The 23,290-nt window shown below is 36.4% G+C and overlaps 1 protein-coding gene across 1 annotated transcript; it reads left to right on the forward strand.

Annotated features, from left to right (window-relative positions):
- The first annotated feature begins 3,654 nt into the window (after window positions 1–3,654).
- Window positions 3,655–22,585, forward strand: LOC135221974 (uncharacterized). The gene is made up of 8 exons (XM_064260058.1): window positions 3,655–4,006; window positions 6,931–7,263; window positions 8,620–8,815; window positions 9,711–9,911; window positions 12,376–12,501; window positions 15,085–15,159; window positions 16,079–16,204; window positions 20,929–22,585. The coding sequence occupies exons 2-8, from the start codon at window positions 6,986–6,988 to the stop codon at window positions 21,118–21,120; spliced, it is 1,194 nt and encodes a 397-aa protein (XP_064116128.1). The 5' UTR covers window positions 3,655–4,006; window positions 6,931–6,985; the 3' UTR covers window positions 21,121–22,585.
- The last annotated feature ends 705 nt before the right edge of the window (window positions 22,586–23,290 follow it).

A 23,290-nucleotide genomic window follows, 5' to 3' on the forward strand; every position in this document is an offset into this window, starting at 1 on the left:
TAATGATTTCATATCAAAAAAAAAAATATATATTATATATATATATAGATATATATATTATATATATATATTATAAATATATTATATTCTATACACAATATATATGCGTAAAAGTATTACGCTTACTAATCCATTCTTTGACCCACTTTCTACGTTTGCGTCTTTTCTTTAGCCAAAGAGCCATAATATAATAATTGCAATGGATGTTTTTCTCTTTTTTTCATGTCAGTTGAAAGCCAATGGCACAACCATTCGACGCTGGTACACTGAATTACTAACGGCTCAATCAGTACTCAATAATGGACGTGTGTTTGGTGTACTGACAGTAGTTCACACCAATAGAATATTGTCAGTATTTTTACTGACAGTAATAATGATCGTCTGTGACCCCCTTTACACTCTCGCGCCATATTATCCTATTACTGTTATTTTCTGACAAATATAATGTTTTATTTAGAGAGCGTGCTTTTAGCACCATTATATTCAGGTCCATTTTATATTTCTTGGCAAAACAGACCTTGCCTTCAACACAAGCTATAGGCAAAATGCCCTCAGTACTTTCTTGGCTCTTATGTGTAACTACATTTAAAATTGACAGGGATTCACGTTTACTTGTGGTACAACGCGGATGTGTTTACTTTTTGCCCTCTAGCAAAAGCTAACTTTTAAGAAATGTCACATGAATGTATGCGAAGCTATCGGTCTCGCATAAAAAAAATCTTTCACTGAACTACTAAGAATTATCAACAAATTCTAATATAATGTCAATATGGTCCGAATGTTCAGTAGGAAAGCACTCAGTCCAACAGAACTTTACGTCAACCTGTTCAAATGCTAGACTTACTTTTAAGCATTTGTTCCCAACATCTGGGAACATAAATAATACCAAAAGCACTTGTATCAGCTAACACTGTAAGCTTAGAATACCGAGTCACTGCATAATAAACTAATGCTAAACTGACTTGACTTCAATTATACTAGCAATGATTTTTGTGACATTTTGCAGCTTCTGTTTTAGTTTTTTTTTTTCTATAGCCTTTCTCTCTCAGACAGTAAACTTTACAAACAAATATCTAGTAAGAATCTTTTCGTTTTTTATGTAAATCTACCCACAGCTACGCCGCTGACGAGAGACCATAGTTCTCTCTTTTTCATCCCTTTCATACTGCCAGGTATAAAGTGATTTTCCTTTGGCAAATAGTTCTTTTCATTACGTCTTCCAGGCATGGGAAAGTAAAGATCAATACCCTTTGTAACTCTGGCGTTTCAGTAGTGCTTTAAGACCTTCAGTTTCCTTTACATGGGTATAAAGTTTACGTGCGTCTGGTAACAGCTTAGGAGGCTTCACCCGCGAGGTTGTCAATTCCAAAATAATCCCCTCCAGATACATCACATGCCTTACATGAAGGATTCCTTCGTGATCAAAGGCAGAACTCCCAGAACTTGTCCAAGAAGCCTCCCAAAGGTAAGTGGCTATATACCTGGTCTGGCCTCTCCATATACTTGTCCCTTGTCCTCTGCCACCATACTGCAACTCGAAATGAAATGACCTGGAAATGGTAACAACACGTCTTTCTCTCACTCCCTCTTCCTGTCTTTCTTCGTGATTAAAATCACAGTTGACATAGAATTTTCTATGTCCAATTGTACTAAAAGTTATGTTTATTTTAATGGTGTCTGTTACCAGATGTTTAGTCAGAAGGTAAGGCCACTAAAAAGTAAAAACAGCTTAATGTAGGTGATCGGTTATCCTTTTACCAAAGATGACCATGGAATTCATGACATGAAGTAGTATTTTAGCTTTGACCCGCCTCATTTTTAATTTTATCTACCATGCACACAACCCTTTCCCTGAAAGCACTGGGTCGTAACTGTCTCTGAAACTTAAGTTACTCAGCAAGAGGTCAATAATACACTGAACTTAGGAACTGAAATTAATAATGATAAGAATAATAGATGGAAATGGTGGAACGCTGTCTGAAGTGAATGCAGTCCTGAGTCCATGAAATAAGTATTTAAAGTGTGATGAATGAGATTAATAGGAGAGAGGCCAACCCGAAGGACACAAGAGAAGATGTCACTGCAAGTTTGAGACTGCTGGTGAAATGGCTGCTAAGGACGGAAGGGTAGTCAATTAAGAGGTAAAAGTATGAAGAGGCACTAGGAGGTGGGTGTGTTACAAGAAAGATGATGTAGCGTTTAAAGTGTTCCAATGGTTGAGTAAGATATGCCTGAACAAGGGCAAGGTTCTGGAGGAAAGGGTGAGAGCAATAATTGTCTCTGTATGACGGGAGAAGGGCATGTTATATAATAAGTCCCAAGACAAGTGGAAAAAAGCTATATGGGTCGAGAGACAAACTTATGACAGAACTAATAGAGAAGCAATGTTTGAGGGTATGTGGTATTGAGGTAAGATGCTGAGAGCAATTATAAATTTTCCAATAATGGAAAGACGAAAGTTGGAACATGTAGACAGAAGAGTGACTAGTTTGGTGCTGAATTGTTTGTTTAGTATTTTGAGAAATGCAAGGTGGTTAGTGAATGGGAAATGGTAAAAGGTGCAAAATTACGTGTTAAGTAAAGGAGCTGTACTGGAGTGCAGAATAAATGATGTTTGCAGATGATCAGCACAGACTGGGGATCATCAAGAGAAGCTGACGAAACATATGAAAGCTTATAGTATTTTCACGAGCGTAAATGTGAACGAAGGAGAGACTGTATGAGTGAATAATAATCAGGGATTTGGATGGTAGAAGCATGGAAGCAACTGAACCTGAATGGAAATGAAAGGAAAAGTTCAAGCTGTTTAGATGAACTGTTTGTGAAGTACTTGCGGCATAAGAATCTTTGAAAAGCTGAGAAATGTGGAGATCTTAGAGACTGTAGAAAGCGCTAGGTGGTTCAGTCTTGCTGAAAGAAAGGAGAACGATAATTAGGACAAAAGAGTGTGATTGGGAAGTTTTAGGAGGGTGGAAAGAAAGATGTAAAATGTGTAACGTAAGTGGAATGGAGAGACTGGACAGTAAGGATCTTGAATACAGTATCCATAAGGTATGGAAGAGCTTGCAAGATATGATGGGGCGTAATTTGAGTAGTAGGTTAAGGTACAAATGTGGAAGCGTTCATTGCTTAACAACTGGATTTTTCTTTTTGCATAAGGTAAAGATTAGTGAGGTCAATGACATAACGTTAGGCCATATAATATTGGTGAAATATTTGCTAAAGCCGTCAAGTGGCTGTGATCACGATGTAGAAAGTATTAATATTATGTCTGTCTAAGGAGCACTGATCTCTTCAGTCAAATACAACTGAATTGTATTTTTTGTTCATCTATTTTTTTTCTGGAGCCACCTCCATATGGAGAACGGCATAATATATATATATATATATATATATATATATATATATATATATATATATATGTGTGTGTGTGTGTGTGTGTGTGTGTGTGTATACATACATCTATATATATATATATATATATATATATATATATATATATATATGTATGTATGTATGTAGTATGTATGTATGTCTGTGTGTGTGTGTGTGTGTGTGTATGAGAGAGATAATTTTATCAGAAGTTTCCTGGTACCGGGCTAGAGATACACATTCCACGTCGGGACACAAGTATCCAAGCTCACGTTTCACTTTTATATCCGATATGTTGTAGACTTATTGCTTATGCTATATATCTCTCTCTGCATATTTTTCCACTTAAATTTGGGTCAATCTTTTTTGACAGTTTTCCTTCACCTGACTACATACAGCATATGAAATCTTCTTCTCTTACAGGTTTAGTTAGAAATCCGCTGAAAAGACGAGCTGGTACTTTAGATTTCAAGCGCGAAAGAAAATCTTCCATTTTCCTCTTATTGTCGTTTAAAGTGATCGTATTTAAGTTCCTGTTTAGACCGTGTGATGTCAACAGCGTTTTCTAGCGTCCACTTCTAAGTCGCCCCTGCAAAGGACAGCTGCATGTGTATTCTCAACTTCTTATATATAGGTAAGAGTAATGCTGACGTGTTTCTTCGCATCTGACTCCATCAAGGAACATCTAGCCTAGAATGAAATCGCATATATCATCTTATAGAACTAGCAAACTCGACTTCGATGTTATTACTGTTTGTTTCACGTCTACAGTCAGATAGAGTGAATTTTCACGTAAGCAAATGCAGCATCTGTCTGCCCGTGAATACCGCACTCAAAAACATGCGCGTGTTTCCGAGTGTTTATGCAAAATATTTCCATGATCGCGTGGGATGTTTCTGTACAGATGTAATCGACTGTTGCATGGTGCTTGTTCATAGTTTTATTCTCTCTTCTGGGGTGAACGAATACTTAAAATAGTTTAGAATTTCATCAACTCGTGCAGATGTTATCTAACCAAACCTGACATCCATCACTAAGTAATCTACGTTGGCAGTTGACATAATTCCTCTCGTCCTCGCTCAAAGCCACGACTTGAAATAGATTCGCCTTTGTGCAGATTTCGGTTCAGCCCTTTTGTCAGCTGTAGTCATTTTTTTCTCTCTTTTTTTCTAGATTTAGTTTGTAGATACTTTTTCCTTAGAATAGTATAAGTGGCGCATCTTTGATTCACAGGTGATTACCAATTAGTGTTCCTCTAGTCAGTGCAAACCTGTGAGGAAAAACAGGTCATTTGTAATATAATATATATTTATATATATATATATATATAGATATATATATATATATATATATATGATAGGAATACCAAAATTCCAGAGACTCTTGCACCAGGAAGTGCTGGAGGCGATATGAATATACTATTATCACACTGACAACTGATTTACGTATCTAGGCACGTGCCATGGGAAAAATGAAATAAGTCCTGTCTGGTTCCATCTAGGAAATTTCCATAGAACTAATGTATATCGGTAGCAATTTGCGATATATATGCTATGAACTCTGTACAAACGAACATACACACCGTTGGAGACCGAATATTCACGCCTGACAGGTGGGAAAAGAGAGTAGGCGGATCTGCATAGGGTAAAGTACCGAATGACCGGCCTCTACCACAGCGCGACCACCTTCCCGAAAATCGAAAATTATGGCCTTGATTTGTGACTTGGGAGAAAAAAACTTACTTCGAGAGGAACGTAGAGGTCTTAAAGAGGTGTTGCTTCGACGGACGCTGGCTCTTGACTAATGTCTATCCTGGTTACAGGACGTGTTAAAGTACTTCTTCGGGAAGGTGGTCGCGCTTCGGTAGAGGCCGGCCATTCGGTATTTTACCCTACCCATTAGTGACCGAGGTCAAATGCTCTGTTGACAAATTTGTTTATTTCTGTTGGTGGTTTCACACCTTTTCCTTGTCCACTGGCAACCACCCTACTTAGAATCTATACAATTTACGTTTCTTCTGAAATTAATGGATCGGTTTTAAACATATCTTGACTCATACTCACATCCCAACAAAAGCTTACTCTTACAAAACTAGACTATGATGTTGCTTTCCAGTAAATTTTTAAAAATAACCTGTCTTTTTCGCCCTTTCCAAATTGACTGTATGACTTTTTCACTAAAATGTGAAATAATCCCATTGTTCACTTGCGCATATGTCATGCGTTTATTTTTATGCTGTTCTAATCTCCTTTCCAATGATTTTCCAGTTTGACCAACAATATAAAAGTTTTTACAGGGCTTACAAGGAATCTGATATATCCTTTAGTATTGTCGGGAGAGTTCTTTCAAGTGCTTTTTTTTTTTTCATTGTACTATTGTTTTGAAGGCTGTATTAACTCCATTTTTTTAAGTATACAGGGAATATTTTTGAAATTACTGCCATATGGTAGTGCAAGCTGGTTTTTTGTGTTATACGTTTCTGTAATTTTATTAAAAAGTCGTTTTTGACTCTGAATACCTTTTAAATATATAATTAATGCAATGTTTAATACAGAATCAGAACATTTTGATTTCTTGTCTTTATTCCTAATTACATTTATTTCACAATCAAAAAACTAGTTCAGAGACATTTATTTCACCATCAAAAAACAAGTTCAGAGACATTACTGGTAGGTGTGGTATGCCTATTTGTGTCATGGATAATGAACTCCAGTTTCACCAAGCTATCCATGAGTATGGCCTTGACCATGTAAAATCCAACCTAACAAATTGATGGCAAATTCAGAGCTGACAGTGAAAGCCACCATAAAGCAGCCAGCTCTAATCCTAGACTTAATGATGCTCTGCCATTCTACAGTATGCCTCTATAGATACCAGATTCAGTTCTACAGAGCTGCTCGTGAATTGAAAAATTCACACCACACTGCTCATGCTTAGCAGACGTTTAGAGCCAAAGTGGATAAGTCACTGGATTTACAACGAAATCATGTAAAAGCTATGGTTGTGAATAGGCATCATCATAAAAGATGCTACTTAGAGCAGTAACTTGCTCCCTCAGTGGAGAGCAGAGGATGCTGGTGAGAACTAACTATGATATAGTGTAAAAACGATAGATTTATGTTTCTCTGTGATTTTGAAAAAAAACTTGTTCAGTTTATGTTAAGACCAACCACTACTTTTCCTTTTTTTTTTATTAGCATGTGTCATATTTGATACTGGAGGAAGGATCTTTCCTTTATTTTCTAACATGACAAGACACTATTTCTTTTACAGTAGTAAAGAATATTACACCAACATGATTATTGCCACATGTCCTTCGCTTGAGTTATTTTCGTTTACAGTTTCAGATTTAATTTAATGAAATTCAGAAAGAAGGAAGAAAAGTCACATAAAAGGCAAAGTCGTGCGTGCAGCTAGGAGCTGAATGGACGTAACAAAAACCTTGAGTAAGGTCTGTAGCTCACCAAGTGAGGAAGGTGTCCTTCCCGTTGTGTTTATAATTTTATATTACATTGATTTCTTGATGTTTCAAGTTTCAAAATGTTTTTCATTTTACAGGAGAATCGCATTCCTTCACATCCCATCAGGCTGAGAGAGAGCCGTTGGATAGAGGATGAGGCCAGTGAAGAAGATTGTCTATGCCCTTCCAGCAAGCGTCCTTTTCGTTACTTTATACAGTTTGGGCCGAGAAGGCAATTTCTCTGGTGAAGCCAAAGATGGATTTCTTCACACTCTCGCCTCTGACAACTCTGCTTCGGAAATGATGCACATCACTGACGAAACTTTGGAGCATGGGTCTATTATTGTCGCCCACCAGCCCCCACAGACACGGAAGTCACGAGTGGTCTTTGTGTCTCGGGCGCAGATCAAACCAATACGATACGTCAATAGGTTCGTATATAGTAGTAGTTTTCCCTTTGTCTTATGGTACTACCTTCTATAGGCTACTAGTCTTCTTCGCGTAGATCTCGTTTATTCTATACACCGATACTGAACAGGAGAGAAATGAAATTTACATTATCTGCTATGTTTTCCACCGTAAGTGTCCTTGTACTCATTACCTAGACCGAGATTCTGAATTTTTCGCCATCATGCCTGTGCCAAATGGAATCTGCAACATTTGATGACTGCCGTTGGATATATATGTCTCTTAGGACAGTGAGCATGGGAACTTCAAAATCTGCATGTATCACTGAGGGCTTAAGGAACAGATTCCTAGCTGAACAAATATCAATCAAACACGCCCACATATTTCTATAAATCTCATCAGATTGACCTGGTAATAAGGCATACACTAACGGAATATGTCCATTACATAATCCATGTATGGTGTACAGCTGATGAAAGAGCTTAGGACAACATTTCAAAGTCCCATCTACGAAGATCTCCTCAGCAGTGTTTGTCAAATATTCTAGATTTGTTGTGCATGAAAGAATAACCAAACCTATCTCAGGATTATTTTCCAGGATAAAATCTTCCCCTTTGGTTGTAGAAGTAGTCATAGAATTAAGAGCCTAGTGTAGTTCCTGACGAGTGCTAAGTAATACTGGATACACTTTTCACCTTCCTCTGTATAATGATTGTGCAATCGATCTTATATCAGTAGATTCAAGTTCATTGTCAGAAAATTTTTGTAGTTTAATTCTAATTAGCTTTGAAGGCCTTGCCGTCAAGTCGTCAGTTGCCTTCCTTTTCACTTTTGCACACGTTTGAGTTTGATGTCTTTCTAGTTTTTTTTCTATCCTTGTCGTGATTGTGCTTACATTGCATTGGAGTAATTACTTCAGTCATTGTGCTGTCCGTTTTAAGTCGACCTTTAAATTTTTTTTCCGTACATCGCCACGATATGGATCAATCAGTGTGCTATCAACTCTCTCTCTCTCTCTCTCTCTCTCTCTCTCTCTCTCTCTCTCTCTCTCTCTCTCTCTCTCTCTCTCTCTCTCTATATATATATATATTATATATATATATATATATCTATATATATATATATATATATATATATATCCGGATTAAGCTAACCAGCATGTAGTACCCACCTTCAGTGAGTGTTTATTAGAAGCCCTTTAGGAATGACCGTAAAAACATATGCAAAAGACTGTAAATATCATAAAGATAATAATGACTCACAAGACATATTAGTCCTAGATAACGACCCCTGAACTCTGTTGGGTGCATTATCTAGGAAAGATCCAAAAAGGATAGCATAAACCACCTACTGAGAACTAATGACTCCACACTCCACAGACCGCTGCCCGACCCTGCGCGTCTTTACAAAGAAGCAAATCCTCAGTGGATGTCGTGGGGCCCGAGGCTTCGGGAGGTCAGAGATTACTTCCGGTACCTTCGGACACCTCAGGTCAACTGCAGGAAACTGAAGAGGATGGGGGGAGAGGTGCAGTGTGATCGTTCTGGAGACGGCGAGGGCATGGATGGACATAAGGTATTATTATTATTATTATTATTATTATTATTATTATTATTATTATTATTATTATTATTATTATTATTATTATTATTATTATTAAAATGAAGATGAACCCTATTCATATGGAACAAGCCAGCAGGGGATATGACATGAAGTTAAAGCTGCCAAAGAATACGGTGTTTATTAGGATGAAGTAAAAAAAGGTGAAGGCAAATTAAAAAAGAAGAGTCCACTTATTTAAAAAAAGAAAGAAACAAGTAGTTTAATAAATAAGTATTAGCATTTGTATAGGCCTAATGAAATTTGCCAAACTTTTTCTGTAAATTTCAGTTCATGTTTTAAAGCCTAAAGCAAAGAGCGATAAAACTCAGTACCTGAGCTCGGTATTAATCCATATATATTTACGGTAAGGACGTCACTTATCAGAAAATATCTAGCGGTAGCAAACTAAGCACATTTTCCCACACACCCCGAACACCTTTTAGCGTCATTGCGAGCAAACAAAATTTTTATTAGAATTCATGATTTCGTGACATTCTAACAAATAAGTCTTATACTACGATGATTAAATTATTGATATTATATGCCGTAAAGAGTTATAACTCGACATCAGTTTACTGAAAAGAATGTAGTTACAATATTGTAAAAGCCAGTTCAATGTAGAAATCGTTGCGAGGGCTGCCGAGTCACGCAATCCTAACGACAAACTCTGACATGCGAGCAGCACAGTCACTTGCACCTTCGCACCTCAGATAAGAAAAAAAAAAGTTTGTGAAGATCAGTTAAAGATTCATTATGATTTAATTTTAGAATAAATGGAGCTCCATTTCCTACAGTTCGTAAATGTGAGCTCGATGCGACAACTGAAAAAAAAGAATAAGTAAAGATTCATTTGTTTTTTTCCCTCAAGTACATCTGCATGGAACCAGCCTTCATGCTTACGCAAAATCAGGGGGATGTACGGGAGTGCCTCACCCTCTCCTTCGGGACTCATTTCGAGACGTCCTTCGACGAAGTCATGGCAGACCTTCCCTGCGAAGTCCACATGTTCGACGTCCTTGACTACAGGCCGCTACTCGCTGCAGTGAACCCCAATGTTTACTTCCACCAGGTAAAACAGAAGTCTTCCCAGTGCTCTGATGACGGGGGATGGATCCTTATTTCAAACTCACGTTAATTCAAGGTCTTTAATAACCAGTTAAATATTTCGATATACTTTTTGATTGTTTGAATAAGATGGCTTCGTGCTGGGCTAGGCTAACACAAAAACGAACATGTGATCGATTCACTTCTTTAAGATATTTCCTCAGTCGCGTGGTGCCATTATTGACACTTCTTTGCATTTATCGATAACAGTTTGTATTGCAACGCGTGGTGCCTCTTCGAAAGAAAGGGATTTCTTACCGATATCTTACAACAGAATCCAGCGACGTTTCAAGTCACGAACACATGAGGGCATAAATCAGTGACCTCGCCTGCGTGAAAGTGAATAGCATAGGCAAACACAGACACGCATATAGACATTCACATTATATATAATCCCCAGAGCATGCTAAGCATGCACTGCTTGCCTTCCTTCAAGCATTCTAGCCTATAATCATTTGTAAATTTATGCACTTTACATATGTAGTTCCTATTACCTGAGGCTTTAACAACGAGTAGGGCATATATTCATATGTCCTATGCATCGATTAAAAGCATTAACATGAATACTCAAACATACTATCGCAACATAAGTAAGATGCAATACCTAGTTTCATGAAGCACTTGAGCAGTGTGATTCAGGGCTAGCTCCTCTCCCAGCGCATCCGAGTGGGAGGTTTGTTCTCCAAAACATCGCACATACACAACACAAACCTGTGTCGTTACTGTGTTACCGCCCTCTTATAGCACTCTGATGTACCTGGAAGTGTAGCTTTAGACTTCAGCCGGTCAGTAGAGATTACCTGTGAAGTAGGGAGATATTTGCTTCCATAACTATTCTTGTTTGCTTTCTTGTGCTTTCCCTGGGTTTTACATTGTAGGTCTGTCATGATACTAAAGCTCACAGGTATTATTGGTTGTCTTCATTCAGAGTTCAGAAGACAAACATGTACATCATGCAGGAAAAGAAACTCTAACTGTAACTGACTGAGGTTTCTGAACATTGCTAAGTTGATTGTCCTGATATCTGCTACTAGTACAGAAAGGATTTTTTGTTTTTTTTTTTACTTTGGAAAGAATAAAACCTTGCTTACAAGGGTAGTAGGACTGTTATCCTTTGACTTTATGTCAATTGAAGAAACTATTTAAGCACTGGAATATGAACTATTCATTTTAAGGTGAAGTGACATAGAAAAATATAAAAGCAAGGCGTGATGCGACCTTTAGTTTACTCGTGACACATGATAAGCTAACATTAACGTGAAGTGGTCCTCGTAATTGATACTCACACTTGGTACTACTTTTCTAACAACAAGGATCAAATATAAAGGACACAAATTAAACACGTTCATAGTCTCACTTATAAGTGGAAACGCAAAATAATCGAACAGAAACAGCCAAATAAATTAAAATGTGCTAAAATCTACCGCCAAATAGGGCCATGTTTCACTCACGAAAATAAAAATAAATACTCTATATTTCATTCGAAATAATTTTTCTGTTGTGTTTTAACATGCACATTATTTATTTTTTACATTTTCATTCTAATAAATAAATCTTAGATATCCTGCCCTAAAATTCCTGTATCTTTAACTCAACACAAGACACCTTTTTCAGAACTTTTTAGGCTTTTCCATAAGGCCTTCCTACCTCCCCCAGCAACAACAGCAACAACAACAAAGTAGTTTGTAGGCTTACTCCAAGGGTAAGCGAAAATAAGAGGGTAGAATAATCATATTTATGATTTACGGAGACGCTAGCGAGTTTTTAGAATCTAGCGACTTTGAAATATTGAAAATTCGTCGGTAATTTGCAACTCCCCAAAAGCAAGATGGCGTAAATTTTGGCCGTCCCTGATACGAGTGGTCGTCTCTATTTATTGAACTCTATGACTCCAACTATCTTCTTCTATCGGTCGACGTTCGCGAACGTTTTTTTTTTTTCTTTCTTTCTTTCTTTTTAAACAGCCCTTTTTTATCATTCGACATGGCAAAAGGATAGATAATATTTACCAATACAAAAGGTTGAATAATGGTTACGATTTATGTTGAAATTCAAGCAACCATCATTCGCAGACGAGAGAGAATGGGATTGTGTCAATCTGTTATCACGTTATCTATCATCTCATTTCTTCGGTACCTTCTCTTCATTTTCCCTGGAGCTTTCTCCTTAGGAAATTAATGCAGCCAACAAAGCAAATGTCTCTTGATTGATACAAGAAACGTCTTTTTAGGGTGTCTGAGGCAAAATGTTAGCCGACAAATAGTGGCGCGAAGTATAAATCTTGAAATTGCGAAGCTGCTATTGACTTGTGTGTAAAAAAGGAGCATGAACCGTGAACTATTCACCCATCGTATTGTCATGTGTTTTCCTAATTTTACTGCTCTTCATTAATCCGTACTTTTCTTTTATGCATTTTATTTTATCCACAGGAAGGAATAGCAGCCGAAAGACGCGTAGATATCTACTCCAACTCCAATGCAACCGCTCAGATGTTCACGTTGAGAGAACACGTTTCTAGGCTAAATCTTACCAACCGCCTTATCCATGTTCTAAAGGTAAAATACTCATATTTCATCCTTTTCGCTAGAAATAACTCAGGGAGTTTTGAAAATTACTTTAGGCCTTTGTTCATTGATTACTGAAGCAAATAATCCACCGACGGCACACGAAAAGAAAGGTAAATAAATAAATATAAGATGAAAGAATTCTTGAGGATCTTTCCGGCCATCTCGGTGGAAAAAAATTTGGTCCCTGCAGTGTTCAGATACTAGATTATTTTCAAATGATTGATTATATTCCTCGAATGTCAGTTTCCAAAAATAAGAAGAAAGTTATATTTTATGGAAACCAGATGTCGATTCTTGTATCATGAAAAACCGATTAGATTGTATCTATACAACTTATTTTGATACTGTATACAACAGTATTACTTATCTATAATAATAAAATCCGAATGGATCTTCCTTGTTCGTACCCGAGGGCAGGGTTGGTATGTAGGGGATCGGGAGGGTAGGGGAGACATGACATATCCACCCTCCCCTGCAAACCTGTTTGACAGCCTTGGGTTTGGCCGGATAGGTAGAGGATCAGGATGGTAGGGGAAACATGACACATCCACCCTCCTCCTGCAAACCCGTTTGTCCACCCCGAGTGGGGGTGGGGTAGATAGAGGATCAGGAAGGTAGGGGAGACATGGCACATCCAACCTCCTCCTGCAAACCTGTTGGCTGCCCTGGGTGGGGCGGGGTAGTTAGGCGACTGGGAGGGTAGAAGACATGAAGGGCAGCACTGGGTTCCAGTGCAGCGTAGCACGTGCCATCAAGCTCGTAACTCACTAATGGACGGTGTATTGACAAAAATAGATCAAAATGAAACAGAAATTAAACTATTTAAAGTAACAATAAAGATGAATGCAAGAACAAAAAAACAAGGACCTTCTCCATACTCGGGGAGAAACAATACTCAGAGCTTCATAATAAAAAAAAAGGTCCCCTTACTGATATCCACTAATCAGTAATTACAGCAGAGGATGTTTCCCACCAAACTCTGATTGTGTCCCCATTTCATTTGATGAGTTGCGTAAACAAGATTACGGTTTCAGACTCTCCACATTGTCATTCTCTATCATCTAAATTAATGGCCAAAGAAATACACTTATTTGCAACTTTGAACTGAGTTACTTCGACTAAAATACACACAACAAACAAATCAAAGCTTATTCGTGACATGCAGAGATTAAAGCGGATTCTTTCTCCTCTATTGTTATCACGATGTACAGCTTGTCTCTTGAGTCTATTCACAGCAGTGATCACTACGTTTCTCAACAGCCTATTTAGACTCATAATGTCCAGTTCCGGAGGTCCCTTATTCCTCACACCGCTGGACTGTGGAACAGCTCCCTGAGGATGTCATGCAATTGTAACTTTAGACAATCACGTAAAACTGTTATACATTTCTGCTCTAACACAATTGTCCTTGTATCTTAATGATTTATTTAATTTCTTTTATACATTTATTTATCAATTTGTTGATTTATACTTTTCTATTAACTGAATTTTTCTTTTTCTATTTCCCATTACTGTTACTGCTTCGGAATGAACACCATATTCTTTGGAAACTTAAATTTCAAGTCAATGGTCCCTGTGTGCTTGTTCCATACGAATAGGTTTCATCTCGTGAATAATAAACAATAATTAAAAAGTATTATTCTGGTTTCGTTCTCTCTAGCGGAAAACCGCGTCACTTGCAGACAGACGTCCTTAGGTTGTTTTCTTCGCAATTGGGGCCAAGTTACGTTACTCCTTGAGCGGGAACTCATATAGTCAGAGACCATGCTTATATCGTATGGTTACCCAAGTGGAACCATATGTAAATTTGGGAGTCAAAAGAGGGTGTCACTAAACACAGCAATAACTGGAAAACTTTCTATTAGTACTACAGATGGTTTCTCCAAGCAGCAATGATGTCAATATTGTGTCATAAAGGAAAATGCAACTGTTCACAGCACTCGTGGAGGAGAACATGTTACTCCATTATCTGTCTTCTGAGCCACACCTGTGGTAATTTGATTTGACCGAAGTACATAACCGTGTTTGTCTCTCTTCAAAGACAAATTAATCCCACGATTACATTTGATCGAGGAAAGGAAGATGGGACGCTTCTCTAAATATATGTTCGCTGAAATAATGTATTTCACGATTGTTTACGTTTCATTTTCCCCCTGGAGTCCCCCTGAAAGCATCAAGTGAACAGAAAATGGTAACTATCCTTAATATTTAAAAATGGACTTTGTCATATATTTATGATTCGTTTTCGGAATCCATTTACAAAAACAAAACATCTGGAATGTTAGTTATGAAGCTCATGGGTGGTTGGATGGCATTAGGATGATTCCGCGTGAAGTTAGCTGTGGAAGGATGCACTAACACTGATATATGAATCTGCACACCGTTAATTTTCATATATGAAAACACCCGTGTTACAAATACTTCTACTGCTAGTATATCACAGAGACAAAAAATGGGAGAAAGGCTTGAGTAATCATTCCAATTAGAAGTTACTGGTTGAGACGCTAATATTTTTTTTTTTATCATCAGTTTCACATTTCTCTCTCTTTTATTTTCTCACACATATAACAGGTAGATATCGAAAACAGTGAATGGGAAGTGTTTAAGGACATTGCTAACGACCCAATATTCAACGCAGTAGGACAGGTAAGTTAATTCAGATTTGTTCTAATTCTTAATTCGACTTGAAAATGTTATTTCTTACCCATCTGTGTGTGCATGCAACTTAGAATAGTGAAAAGGGAGTAGATAATCAGGCATAAAGACTGAACGTTCGCGTCTTCTCCATATTAGGGGAAGTCCTTATACCATCAGTATTTATTCGCCTTTGGGTTCTACGCGTCGAGAGTTATTACCACTCGGCCATATTTATTTACTATACATACACCAACACTTGTTACATAGTGCGAAATGGTCTACCGCGCTGAATCTTCCAATCTAGATTATAAATTACTCGAAAACAAAAACACATGCTTTAGGCTATTTCATATTCAATGCATAACACTGATTGCAAATTGCATAAATAAATTTATTTCCTAATATTATATCGAACGGATAAATCGCAAATGAAGAGAAGGGTCTCATTTTTTGCGCAAATTCAAGAATAAAGGCCCCGATTATCTTACTCGCATGTCAGTTCCATTCTTCTTCTTCGATTTGTCTTTATTCTGAGATCTCATCTTTCTACAGTTTCAGTTTTCATTTGACTTACACATACAGCGTATCACCACTAGAAACAGTACAACCTCCAGCCCTTTGGTTAAGCAGAATTCGGGGTCCACATCAGGCCACTTATGCGATTGGAATTTCAGAAGTTCAAACGAAGATGCAATGCATTACTACCCTAATACAATTCTCCTTCTATTTTAATCATTTTATTTATATTCTTTAGTTATTCATTATTAATTTGTTAATTTATCCGGTTCTCTAATGCCTGCTCTCCTCTTTCTGTACCTCAGCTACTCATATGAGTTACATCTTTATTTAGTATTTCTGTATTGGTAAGTTTTATTTAAAAACATGTAATCAGTGTTCCTTTTTTATGTTTTTTAACTCCGTTGTGCAGGTAGCGCTCGAGGTGCACACCTTAGACTTGGTGAAGGATCTAAATACATCGTGGAGTAAAAATGTGCCCAAGGAGGAGTGGCTGCAGGTCACACAGGCTAAATTTGATGTTCTCAGGGCTATAGAGGTCAGTGCTGAATCAAGTTATTAACTGAAAAGTTCCATAACTAAACTTACTAAGGTTTTGTGATAAGAGGAGGCATCACTGGAAGTTTCACACTTAAAGCTACTATATGTTTTTGCTTACTCGGGAAGCAGCCCTGCTAACTACTTTGTTGTTGGTAACAATTGTTGTTGTTGTTGTTGTTGGGAGTGTAGGAAAGGCCTATGGAAGAGCCTAAAAAGGTCTGAAAAAGGTGTTGCGCGTTGAGTTAGAGATACAGAAATTTTAGGATAGGATATTTATGATTTATTTATTAAAATTAAAATATAAAAAATAAATAATGTCCATATTAGACAGTACAGAAAAATGATTTCCAATACAATATAGCTATTCATTTTTTTATTTTCGTTGGTGAAACAAGGCTCTATTTGACTGTGGATTTTAGCACCTTTTAATTTAAGTTAGGAATATTTACAATTTATAAGTGAGGGGAAAATCTTGTACGCGTCCAGAGTAAGCTGGAGGTCGGATCACACCTTGTTTCTTTTTGAAATTGTTGTCTTGGGTTGGGATTTAGTTAACACATTTCATTAGATTAAAGTATAGCACAACAGCATTCTGCTTCCATGTCTTACAGTACAAGATCAGTATAAAGCCAGCCAAAATGTGCTATAAATAGTAGAGAGCGATTGTCAATAAAACTTCGCCAAAAATTGCTGGAAATAGCCCTACAATTCCTGCTTAAAAGGACTTAGTTTGTATAAGACAAAAACCTCTCTTTTTCAAAACATATCTACCAGTTATACTTAAATTGATATAAAAGCGCATTTTCTTTGTTTTGCTTAATTTGAATATAGCATCATTTGTATTACAATTTTTTTTTACCTTAGTTTAGTTGTTAGTTTAAAATAGTAACTTTTCAGCGCATTAATATTAAACGGGGTCAGAATAATAAATGCTCTGTAACATAAAAAAAAAAATTAATATATTTTGGGATTTTTGCCCTCTTTTTGGTGACTGATTTTTGTTTCGAAAATCATTTCAAAAATAGCCTAAAATAGAACAATCAATATAACAAAAAAGTTAAAAGTATATTTTAATTTGAATACAATACTTTTGGAAGATATGCCCTCTTTTTGAAGACTGATTTTGTTTCAAAAATCATTTAAAAAATCGCCTGAAACAACAAAAATGAAAATAATAATAAGAATAATAATAATAATAATAATAATAATAATAATAATAATAATAGGGAAAAACTCTGTATCACGAGAGTATATATAATGTTCTAAAGGGTCCACAATAATACAAAGTGTAAAAAGTCCGTATATAATTTTGAAGACTTTACAGAAAGCTTTCGAACCCTTCTCTGGGTTCATCTTCAGTCCATTTTTTTGGAGAGCGGTCACCCATTCAACGACTGACCAGCCCCAATGTTGCTTAACCAGTCAATTGACGACCTAACCCACTCTGCCACGGCGCCACATGATACCACACACATGGCTATAGAATGCCTGAAAATATATGGGGCAGAGGAAAACACCATCAGCTTCCTCAAAAATACAATGCGCAGCTGGAATACAATACTTACAAGCTCTGGAATAAGACTAGCAGAGGTTAATATCAGGAGAGGGATCTTCCAGGGCGACTCACTGTCCCCACTACTCTTCGTAGTAGCCATGATTCCCATGACAAAAGTACTGCAGAAGATGGATGCTGGGTACCAACTCAAGAAAAGAGGCAACAGAATTAACCATCTGATGTTCATGGACGACATCAAGCTGTATATGGTAAGAGCATCAAGGAAATAGATACCCTAATCCAGACTGTAAGGATTGTATCTGGGGACATCAGGATGGAATTTGGAATACAAAAATGCGCCTTAGTCAACATACAAATGGCAAAGTAACAATGACTGAAGGGATAAAGTTACCAGATGGGAGCAACATCAAACACATAGATGAGATGGGATACAAATACCTGGGAATAATGGAAGGAGGGGATATAAAACACCAAGAGATGAAGGACACGATCAGGAAAGAATATATGCAGAGACTCAAGGTGATACTCAAGTCAAAACTCAACGCCGGAAATATGATAAAAGCCATAAACACATGGGCAGTGCCAGTAATCAGAGACAGTGCAGGAATAGTGGAATGGACGAAGGCAGAACTACGCAACATAGACCAGAAAACTAGGAAACATATGACAATACACAAAGCACTACACCCAAGAGCAAATACGGACAGACTACATAACACGAGAGGAAGGAGGGAGGGGACTACTAAGCATAGAGGACTGCGCCAACATCGAGAACAGAGCACTGGGGCAATATCTGAAAACCAGTGATGACGAGTGGCTAAAGAGTGCATGGGAAGAAGGACTGATAAAAGTAGACGAAGACCCAGAAATATACAGAGACAGGAGAATGACAAACAGAACGGAGGAATGGCACAACAAACCAATGCACGGACAATACATGATACAGACTCAAGAACTGGCCAGCGATGACACATGGCAATGGTTACAGAGGGGAGAGCTCAAGAAAGAAACTGAAGGAATGATAACAGCGGCACAAGATCAGGCCCTAAGAACCAGATATGTTCAAAGAACGATAGATGGAAATAACATCTCTCCCATATGTAGGAAGTGCAATACGAAAAATGAGACCATAAACCACATAGCAAGCGAATGTCCGGCACTTGCTCAGAACCAGTACAAAAAGAGGCATGATTCAGTGGCAAAAGCCCTCCACTGGAGCCTGTGCAAGAAACACCAGCTACCTTGCAGTAATAAGTGGTACGAGCACCAACCTGAAGGAGTGACAGAAAACGATCAGGCAAAGATCCTCTGGGGCTATGGTATCAGAACAGATAGGGTGATACGTGCAAACAGACTAGACGTGACGTTGATTGACAAAATCAAGAAGAAAGTATTACTCATTGATGTCACAATACCATGGGACACCAGAGTTGAAGAGAAAGAGAGGGAAAAAAGGGATAAGTATCAAGACCTGAAAATAGAAATAAGAAGGATATGGGATATGCCAGTGGAAATTGTACCCATAATCACAGGAACACTAGGCACGTTCCCAAGATCCCTGAAAAAGAATCTGGAAAAACTAGAGGCTGAAGTAGCTCCAGGACTCTTGCAGAAGAGTGTGATCCTAGAAACGGCGCACATAGTAAGAAGAGTGATGGACTCCTAAGGAGGCAGGATGCAACACGGAACCCCACACTATAAATGCCACCCAGTCGAATTGGAGGACTGTGATAAAGCAAAAAAAAAAAAAAAAAATAGTAATATTAATAATAATAATTTGAAATCAAAATAATAAAGATTTGAAAAATAATAAAAATATGATAATGTTAGAAATAGTATAAATTTAATAATAATAATAATAATAATATAATAATAATAATAATAATAATAATAATAATAATAATAATAATAATAATAATAATCATAATAAAGTATCAAAAATAAAAATTATAATAAATGCTTTTTAATAGAAATAATAAAAATAAAGAATAACAGAAATTACGAAAATTTTAAAAATAATGTAAATAACAAAATTAATCAAGATAAAAAACAATAAATATAGTAAAAGAAATTTAAAAAAATATTATGAATAATAATAATCATAATTAAAATAAAGATGATAAATTGATGATAATCAAATTTGAAGAAAAAATATAGGTTATAAAAGTAATAAATTCAAAAATAGTAAAATAATATAAATAATAAAAAAATATATAATAAGAAAATAGTATATATAATAATAAAAATTATACAAACATGAAAAAAAAAAATAATAACAATTTGAAAAATAATAAAATGATATAATAAAAAATAGAAATGAAAAATGAAAAGTATAAACATTTGAAAAAGAATAAAAATAAGTAAAATAGAATTAATAAAAATATAGAAATTTGAAGAAATAATAAACATAATAATAATAAAAGAAAACAATAATAATAAAATAAAAATAAAAATAATAAAAATAAGTAAAATAATAATAATAATAATAATAATAATAATAATAATAATAATAATAATAATAATAATAATAATAATAATAGTAAAAGATTGACAAATAACAAAACTTTAAAAGTATAAGAATAACGATCATAAAAATTCGAGTACAAATATAAATAATAAAAGTAAAAAAATAAACTAATAATAATAATAATAATAATAATAATAATAATAATAATAAAAATATGAAAAACATAATAAAAGTTATAAAAATACAAAATATACCTAATAAAATTTGAAAGAGAATAAAATAAAAGTTATAAAAACAATACGAATTTGAAAAACAGATAAATAAAAATAACGAAATTTTGAAAAATAGCAAAGATAATAGAAATAATGACAATAAAGATAAAAAGTTACAAACATGCCTTAATGAAAATAGAAATAAAAAGTCACAAACATGACTTTTGCTCATTATTTAATTCACGTGACCTAGTCTGAAAGCAATGCTATGCTTCAGCCATGAACTTAGAAATGGACTTCCTTACATGGGTTTAAATAAGAAGCAAATGTTAGATCAAAAGTTGTCCAGGTGAATTAATTGTTTTAGTAAATCTCATCTTCATTTTGAATAGTCTTTGCATAATATACTAATAGACGGCTAATTTATACAGAAACCTGCTATAACATAAATCATAAAAAAGTCTTTTATCTGTCAACATAAATAAAAGAAAGAGTCCCTTTTTACCGAAGACATCGCCCACTTTCAGGCTCGTGGTTTCCGGCGCGTCCTCTACTGGGACAACTACCAGAGGGCGTATCCCTACTTCGACGACACCGGCGCTCGATACGAGACGTCTGGAGAAATACTCTACATCAACACGAATTGGTACGATCCAGCCTTCAGGAAACGGCTCGCTGACCAGGGCTACGAGTTTCGTGATGTACTACAGAGATATTAGCGTGCATCGCTTCATTTTTATTAGTAGTGCCATATCAAATCGCTTGGGTGTGAGAGGAACGGGCCATCAGTGAATTAGTCTGTGATGCTGTTGTGCTTCTTAACTGCTCCTCAATCATTTTGGATAATGTTCGTAGGCAGTTTAATACATGATTTAAACAGCTGTCTCACTTTATGGCTTTTTCATTTGGATAATATTCGTAGGGAGTTTTATACATGATTTAAACAGCTGTCTCACCTCAAGGCCTTTTCATTTGGTAATATTCGTAGGAAGTTGTACGCATCGTTTGAACATGTACCTCACCATATGGACTTTGTGTAGTTAGCTTGTTCTTGAAGCGGAGCTTTTAGTGTCAAACAAAGTTAGAAATTCTTTGCCTTGCCACGAGCAATGTATTAGCTGGTAAGAGACGACTGGATTTCAGCTGCTAAACTTGATGCCTTTACTGTAATTCATCTTCTTCGCTAACTATTTTTCTCTGCGATTTTATACAAGATTATAACTTATTATTGCTCAGTATTAGCCACTGATCTCTAGGGGTGACAAGCAATCAGAGTTTCTTCTGGGACGTCTCGAAGGGCAGATAGTGAGACAATGCATCTTTCATCCTAAGAATGACATTGAAAGAACATTGTTATTATTTCAGACATTGCTGCAAAGAACAAATAGAGAGAGAAGTTTCGCTCCGTTGAATTTTGAGGTTGAATCTAAACAGGACAGCAACTATCCTATATAGATGCTTCTCATTTCGGAACAAATTTAACGTATATTAAGTACAATTCCATAGAATTGCAAATTATACCTACTTCGATATTCATTTTGATATCTGATTGTCCCTTTTTGATACCGACTAATTCTTAGTTTTCTGTAAAAATAAAACTATTGAGATAGTATTTTGTCTGTCCGTCCGCCCTCAGATCTAAAAAAAACTGCTGAGGCTAGAGGGCTGCAAATTGGTATGTTGATCATCCACCCTCCAGTCATCAAACATACTAAATTGCAGCTCTCTAGCCTCGGAAGTTTTTATTTTATTCAAAGTTGAATTTAGTCATGATTGTGCGTCTGGCATCGCTATAGGTACCAACACCAAACGCTACCACTAGGCTGTTGTTGAGAGTTTCATACAGCATTATATGCTGTAAAGAAAACTATATTACGCCAAAGGAACGTCTAAGCATGTTTTTACTTGTCTATTTTGTTTCTTCTCGTTTTTGGAAACCGTTTTCCCTTATACCTATAATTACCTTCGTTTCTTCCTCATTTTTTTTTTTTTTTTTTAGTTTATTTCTCTTTACTCGGGTTATTTTGTTATCCACGTTTATCGCCAGGTCTTTCAAGTCTTTCCTTCGACTATTGTGTAAGATCTTCGCGCCTTTTCCTGGCATGATCGATACTTCAGAGCTGTCCAGTCTTGGATCGGCGCCATCTACTTGAAGTCGCTCATTGTCGGAGTCAGTCGATAATTGTTCACCTGGTCTCGAAGAAAACTGGGAAATATGCACTTAACTTTTGGTCCATTCTCTCTCTCTCTCTCTCTCTCTCTCTCTCTCTCTCTCTCTTCTCTCTCTCTGTGTGTGTGTGTGTGTGTGTGTGTGTGTCCCTGCTGAGCCACCAGCACTTTATTTCCCTTATAGTTGTGCTTGTTTGTAAACCCTCTTCTTACTTCTTTGCCTTTGTCCACGTAAGACTCTCTGTAGTAATCTTCTTCTTCTTCTTTGCCTTCAGCTTTTCTCATTTCTATATGGAACCGCTGTTTCTAGTCAGCCTTCTCCGTCTTCCTCTGTCCCGTACATCTTGTTCTCTTAGACCCTTTTTCTTCGTCATTCAGTAATTTATCTTGCCACCTGAACTTTGGCCTTCCCCTCCCTCTTCTGCTCTCCACCTCCATGTTCATAACCCTCTTACATACGTGTTCATCTTCTCTCCTCATGACATGACCAAAGTCTCTCCGTAGCAATACGCACGGTATTTCTCATGTTCTTTGGATTTTCTTGCTTTTTGGTTGATTACTGACCTTAAGCTATCTCTCCTTACTCCTCTATTCTTATTTTTCCATCTCTGATTATCGTTGCAACGCGAGGCATCATAATTATTATTTCACGAACCGTCTGACCTACGGAGGATAATGAGGCAACCCTGTACCATAATAATAATAATAATAATAATAATA

This window comes from Macrobrachium nipponense, chromosome 3, assembly GCF_015104395.2.
Source record: "Macrobrachium nipponense isolate FS-2020 chromosome 3, ASM1510439v2, whole genome shotgun sequence".
NCBI lineage: Eukaryota > Metazoa > Arthropoda > Malacostraca > Decapoda > Palaemonidae > Macrobrachium > Macrobrachium nipponense.